This window comes from Saccostrea cucullata, unplaced genomic scaffold, assembly GCF_032062105.1.
Source record: "Saccostrea cucullata isolate Sc308-1 unplaced genomic scaffold, CSIRO_AGI_Scuc_v1 ctg21132, whole genome shotgun sequence".
NCBI classification, from domain to species: Eukaryota; Metazoa; Mollusca; class Bivalvia; order Ostreida; family Ostreidae; genus Saccostrea; species Saccostrea cuccullata.
Genome location: NW_026936623.1, coordinates 1 through 7,511, shown reverse-complemented (window position 1 = coordinate 7,511; position 7,511 = coordinate 1). Strand labels below are relative to the sequence as shown.

Sequence of the window (7,511 nt, the reverse complement as noted above, 5' to 3'; positions counted from 1 at the left end):
TTTAAACAAATCTTTAATGGATAGACTCACGGCATTTCTTTATTATATTGTAACCATAAGGGCCTGTAATTAACACATTGTATTTAATTTTACGTAATCACTATATGTATAATCTTTTTGTCCCCTGTGATTGTAACAGCAGAAAAACAGTTTACACAAAATATCCATTTCTTAATAATATTCTTTAATTATGACATAATAAGAGTTTTTATGTTTTCAAATGCTTATAAATGACAGAATATGTTGCACAGTATGTGTATTAAATAAATAAATATTTCTTTATAGAGGGCTTACAACACAAGAGGAGAGGTGCACGAGTTTATTCGTCAAGTGCTCGCCCTCCCTTTCTTGCCACCAGAGCACAAAGTCGAGACATTCCACCATTTAGATCGGCATGTACAGACGGACTTGCTCGATTCCCTCATGGAATACGTGTGGCGCCAGTGGCTGAATAACCCCACCTTCCCTGTTCGGAACTGGAGTGTGTTCATGCTCTCTATTCGCACCAACAATGATGTAGAGGGGTGGCACAACAGGCTCAACAGCAGAGTTGCTCAAAGAGGTCCTGTTCCCTTCTACTTATTGTTGGTGGAATTACACAAAGAGGCAAAACAGATCCCCCTCCAGGCAAAGTTGATCTCGGAAGGGAAGATGGTCCGCATCCACAAGAAAAGGACAACACATGTAAATGGAAAGCTGTTTGCTGCATGGAAGCAGTATTCAGAGGGAGAAATGACCACCAGTCAGCTTTTGCGGCGTTGCGCCAATGTGTATGGACCCAGTGATTAGACTATGATCCTTTAATTCTGATATCAATCTATATTTGTATATATATATATTTATATACCATCTGTATGATAGAGCGCCAGGTCAAATACAATGTACATGTAATAGTGTTATTAATTTAAATATGCATAATAATTATATGTAAATGTTTATAAATGTGACGAGAGTATGAAGTTAAGAAAAAAACAGATACATTTGTTTCTTTTTTTGTGATGATCTGCATTAAATCAATTTGTTTTAAATATGACACACATATCAATTGTTTGTGTTCTCTTTACTTCTTATAAAATAATAAATTTTTTTTTTTAATGGAAGGGAAAATAAATAATCTATCCTTGTTTGGAATGAAATAAATAATCTGAATAGAAAAAATTGCCAGTCCCCTTAAACTTACTTCTGACTATATTTACGGAAAAAAAGTTAATACAAGTCAATTTACGGTTATGAATAGTAAAATAAAAAAAAAAATTGGGGAGCATTTTTTTTAACAGCTGTAAAACACAAGTAATACTAATTTAATATCCCTGTAATTAATGTAATAACCCATGGTAGGATATGTAGTAATAATACCTTTGTGTAACACTAGATGGGTTAAAAATTAAAAACAAAACAAGTGCTTGTGATGTACATGTATGTAGATAACTTGATCGAGGCTTCAATAAATATTTATGAATATAACTATCATAAAATAATTACCAGAATGAAAATAAAATGTTTATTTAACCATTCAGTGTTTAAAAAACGTGAAATTATTCCATTTTCCTGTAATACATACCCATTCTAACTTGGTTGCAAAATCCTATCTTTCAGCTCGATTTCCAAGAGTTACTTATACTATTAATCAGAAAGATGATTTCAAACAGACCTATTCCCTAAAAGTAATATACAACCACAAGTTATATGCTGTTAAAGTAATTTTTCTCACAATATAAGTCAATATTTAGATAGGTGCCGAAACGTCGGGGTGCCGAAACGTCGCGGTGCCGAAACATCGTCGCAGGTGCCGAATCGTCGCGGTGCCGAAACATCGCGGTGCCGAAAAGTCCAGAATTCGTTTGGACTGTAAGGGAGAGATTTGCATACACATGTGAGGAGGAAACAATGTGTACAGAAAAATTTTATATGTGATGTTGCACAATGTCATATTTCCTCATTTGTTTGACCAATAATTCTTCATAGTAAAAGAACTGTAAACATTTTATATTGTATTCACTGAGAAGGAATGATAGATAAGTGTCACTCTTGAAAAAAAAATGCCTAACATGGGTAGGGTTCAGGAGGACAGTCGGAAGAAAAGGCTCTAAAATAAACTAAATGACAAACTCGTAAGCACACAATGACAAACCTTTAGATCATATTCTTTTTACATGAACTAAGAACATTAATGCATTCAATAGTAGAAAACATATGAGGTTTATACTGAAGTAAATAAAAAAATTGATTGCTTTCATGTCATTCAGATTATGAGTTCCAATTGTGTAATAAAATTGTTGGATTTTAATATTCAGAAGTAGAGAGTAATGAGGTGGAGGGTGAGGAAGTGAACTCCGAGTTAGACAAGTACTGGAAAGCTGTGAGGGACAACCCAGGGGATTTCACAGGCTGGACTTACCTCCTCCAGTATGTGGAACAAGAGGTAAGACGAAAACAAAGTTATTAAATATTAAAACTATCTATGGTATGTAACTTCTAGAGTAAAATTTACTACTCTCTCTAGTGTATATCATGTTTATCTCATTTGACTCCGGTAGAAAAAACTGGATCAAGCCAGAAAAGCATATGATGCATTCTTTGAGCATTACCCATACTGTTATGGCTACTGGAAAAAATATGCTGATATGGAAAAAAAACAATCAGGACCAGAGAAGGCAATGGAGGTAATATTTCTAAAGAAACGTAAAAAATGTATTGTTATATGATATCATTATGTGGAAACAAAACAACATTTGCAAAGGGAGACAATATTTGAAATGCATTATTAGGCACATCGACGTATTTAAGATTGAATGAGAAACTTCCTGCTTCTAAATATAATGCATCTGTGATAGATAAACAGTACATTTTGTTATGGCATCAATATTGAATAAAATTGTTCTTTCAAACTAACTTTTACAAAAATATCTGATATTTGTAAGTCCCCTGTTTTACTTTTCAGGTATTTGAGAGAGGTACACAAGCAATTTCCTTGAGCGTAGAACTTTGGTTACATTACATAAACTTCTACACAGAAGAGTATGGGAAACTAGAGAATGGAGAGGAAGGAATTAGAGGGTGTGTTATTAACTAATATTAGATGAAGGAATAAAAGGATATCATTAAAGCCGAAAAAGAAGCATCTATTTGACATTGATGTCATTTGCTGTGATTTTATTTTTAGAATCTATGAGAAAGCTGTAGCAGCATGTGGTAAGGATTTCCGATCAGACAAACTCTGGGACACGTACATATCCTGGGAGGAAAACCTGATCAGTAAAACAGCCCTCTATGACAGAGTCTTACAGATCCCAACACAGCTCTACAGTCATCATTTTGAAAAGTAGCTAAACAAACGTTTAAGCTTGAGAAATATATTGTAAAATGCATAGAGAAGAAAGGAGATTAATAATAATGACATATTGGAATTGTACCTAAAAGTACCATGTCACAGGAAACTGCTGAATATCATACAAGTTAAAAATCATGCTCATTTATTTCTAAATTGAGTTACATTTAACAAGAAATAATACCCCTGTTACATAAATGTTAACGAAAAGATATTCACCTGCTAAATGAATGCTTGCAGAACTAGCTGGATCAGTAAAACTTGTCATAATTTCCTGACTTTTTACTTTCAGTTTTAAACATCATGTCTTGTCCCATCACCCAAAAGAAATCCTTACCCTGGACAACTTTCTCCAGCTCAGGAAGGAGGTCGTGGTGGGGACGTCCGAGTTAAATCCAGAGGAGGAGGCTGCCGGGGATGATGGGCCTCCAGGGGTGATAGGACCACCTGGGGAGGATGCACCACCAGGCATGGAAGTGGAGGGAGATAAAGTAAGGGGTGCTCTTCAGACTTACAATTAATTCGAAACTCAAAAGTACAGAAAAAAGGTTATTCTGCCAGAAGATATTAGTATTTTTAAAAATATCTGTTGTTAAAAGGGAAATAAATTTTTGTTGGAGCATAGAACATAACAATTGATTCAAATTTGGGATTCCATACCACTCTGTTTCAGTTTGAAGTTTCTTTTGTTTTAGACTGATGACGATGAAGCAGGAAAGCTCAGGGACAGAATCATTAGCATAAGAGAAGAAATATTTAAAAAGACCGAAGATGAAGTGAGCAAGAGATGGAATTTTGAGGAAGCTGTAAGTTTATCCTGTTTTACTTTTATGTTTTCTATGGATGATACAAATTTCAGAATTTACAAAAATTTGGAAATATTACATACCGTAATTTTTGGGTTATAGGTCGATGGGGTATATAGGTCGAAAGGCTCATTTTCAGCCTTAATTTTTGAAAAATCCTAAGATAGGACGAACTTACTATAAAGGACGAGGCTTTGTTTCCCGTTTTCTAAAGATGCTTATGCAAATACAACGTATCAGAACAGGTAAACCCCTAGAATTACCGGGGTTATTCCGTGACATAAACGTATCAAGAAATTAAACAGGTATTTTAATGAGTACAGAATTTAAATAAAGTTTTTTTTTTTTAAAAGTAGCTAAAGCTTCTTTGAATTGTGTTACTACTTATCTTTTTCCAACTTGCCTGTTCAATGCCTCCTTAGTTTCACACCGTTGTTAAATCAAAGGCATAAATAACACGTAAGTACATTATTATTTTACAGCTATAATATTCGGGAAATACCTGAGACCAAAGAATAGTAATTCCGATTTCAGAACAACTTGGACACATTCCTATTAACTTTATTCAGACATTATTTACTGGTGGACGACAATTACTTCGATGTCCGCCATTTTTATTTTTCTTCTCCAGGGATTCGCTAAAACACGCAAATGACCATTGAATGTATATATCAAGCAACAGTAAAGAATTGAAATCATATTAACACTCTAATAAGTTTAATTTATAAATTTAATTGAGAGTACATTCACAATTTGACTGTCAACATGAATTTCACAGCTTTGTTTGTTCAATGATGTGTAACACTAATACCCTATACGGCACGTGGGTTTGTTATAATCATGCCCCGCAGGCATTTAAACCAACTGAACACAGGTGTTACACCTTTGTGTACACAGTGTAAATCCCTTTATCTTTCAGACAATTAAAATTCTGTTACAAGCCAATCTTTGCATGCCGGTAATTCAATGTAAATTATATTTCTGTCACTCGTATTTATTGCTGATTCTTTGCTTAAGACAGTAAAAAATTTTTAAATATACTATTTCAATTTATCGCTACTAATAAATGGTAAAAACACTACAGTTGTGATCTTGAAAATTTTTCCGTATTTTAAATTTTGATACGGTTGCGGTTTTACTTTTAGTAAACGGTAGCGACTTCCTAACTTCACAAGATGGATACCGCATGATGTTAATGGATAATACGTTGATGAATTATTTAATAGATGAAGCAATGTTGTTTTCCTTTGTCATCAACGGATAATTAATGGAATTTATTTTGTAAGAAAGATATAGAATAAAGATTTTATTGTTTACCTGGGCATTAACTTTTCTGCGTAAAATAATGAAAAAAGTTATGAAAGTGGCACAGATTTGCTTTGAAATAAATTGACGTAAATTTTATTGATTTTGGGGCATTTTTCGTAAACTTGAGCCTTAGAAAGGTCGAATTCGTATATTGGGCGACCCCAGCGGTTCTGAGAAAAAAAGTATCGACCTATAACCCGAAAATTACGGTATATATTTTGCAGTAGGTATGTCTATGAAATGTAATGTAAAATGTTATAACTGTAGATTAAAAGGCCATATTTCCATGTGAAACCCCTTGAGAAGTCTCAACTGAAAAATTGGAAGGAGTATCTTGACTTTGAGATTGAAGCTGGTGATCATGAAAGGGTTGTAATTCTGTTTGAGAGATGTATGATTGCTACTGCTTTGTATGAAGATTTTTGGCTGAAGGTAATAATTTCAAATGCAGAATCCATCATTTCTCTGAGGAAATCTTTCTGTATACTGGCAAAGTGTATCAAATTCACTTGAAACTATTTATCATGATACTTTTGGATTTCTATTTTTGCTTTAGATGAAATGATTTATAAACATGCCAGGATGTCTTTGTGTCTGTAAGATGAAAACTTAATTTTGAAATTTAAAAAAAAGTATATGATTATAATTATGTTGAAATCCTTGAATTACAGTATGCAAAATATATGGAGGACCATAGTATTGAAGCCGTACGACTGGTTTATATGAGAGCCTGTAGAATCCATCTACCAAAGAAACCATACATAAGCTTAGCTTGGGCAGCATTTGAGGAAAGGCATGGTAAGTACTTTTATACATCAATATCTGAAACTTTGTGAATATGGTGAAAATTTTATTTTTGGTTGATTTGCTAGACAAATTGTTTTTTTTTTTTTTTTAAGGTAAATTTTGTACTGAAAGCATAAAAGAAAAGTAACTAATGAAAGGTAATAGTTTATAAAAGGTAAAAATATTTTGCAGGGAACTATGATCTAGCATCACAAATACTGTCAGACCTGGATAAAAATGTACCAGGATTGGTGATGGTGAACATGAGAAAAATCAGTTTGGAACGACGAAAGGGGAACACAGCCATGGCGGAGGCCCTTTTTCAGGAGTACATCAACAATGCCAACCAGCCAGAAATTGCCTCTTTTTTCTCCATCAAGTTTGCCCGCTATCTCCTGAAGGTAAGGAACGTTCATGTCACATGACAACTTCAGGGCACAGGTCCTAGCCACTGTTGTGTGTATGCTTTACTGAGATAACAACATGACTAGATTTACTTTGTATGACACTGATTTCCTTTACAGATACCAAAATCATGTATTATGGCAGCTCTTATGAAGAACTTGAATGTTTATGATGGTACTGTTGAATATCGCACTAACTGATAAGAACTATGAGTGCAACTGTACATTCACTGAAGTGTTACATGTATGATACAGAAATATCACTTAACATTTTACTAATTGTGCCTGTTATTTGCAGATTATTGGAGATACTGAACGGGCACGTACCACTCTTCAGACAGCAGTAGAAAAAGATAGGGTAAGACTCAAATGCATGTTCTCAGTTAGTCACCAAGTGTGAACACAAATATAAAGCAGAGCTTCAACGGACAGGCTTCTTACCATTCTTATCATGTTGATCATTATTTTCAGTTGGAACCTTTAAAGCTTATGAGTTTGGCCGGCCAGAGGTAATGCTAATGTGATACAAAGTCTTGTAATCTTGTCGTCATAGAGAGGACCGCTTGATGGAGATGAGCACCTAAATGTCGTATTACAAAGTCTTTGTAGGAGGTCATCTTTGTATTTTTCAGGGCAACATTAAACTGTACCTGCAGCTGTTAGACCTGGAGTACCCAGTTACGACCCATCAGTGAAGAGAGAGTCATCCAGATATTTGCCTCTATCCTGGACTGTGAGAACTTCCCTCTGGAAACCAAACAGAGAAATATAAGAGAGAAAGCTGGAATTCCTAGAGGACTTCTGTGCTAGCATCACAACGTATGTGAAATTCAGCATTTTATTTTAACATTCATAAGTTATGAAGTTTCAAAACCATTT

At 34.3% G+C, this 7,511-nt stretch overlaps 1 protein-coding gene and 1 pseudogene across 1 annotated transcript; both read left to right on the top strand.

The window, feature by feature from the left end:
* Positions 1–285: 285 nt before the first annotated feature.
* On the top strand, positions 286–822 carry LOC134245950 (uncharacterized; the record flags this gene model as incomplete). Its single annotated transcript, XM_062728185.1, has 1 exon — positions 286–822. A coding segment is annotated over one exon (504 nt), but the record flags the coding sequence as incomplete, so codon positions are not given.
* Positions 823–2,048: 1,226 nt separating this feature from the next.
* LOC134245949 (pre-mRNA-processing factor 39-like) lies at positions 2,049–7,451 on the top strand (annotated as a pseudogene).
* Positions 7,452–7,511: the final 60 nt, after the last annotated feature.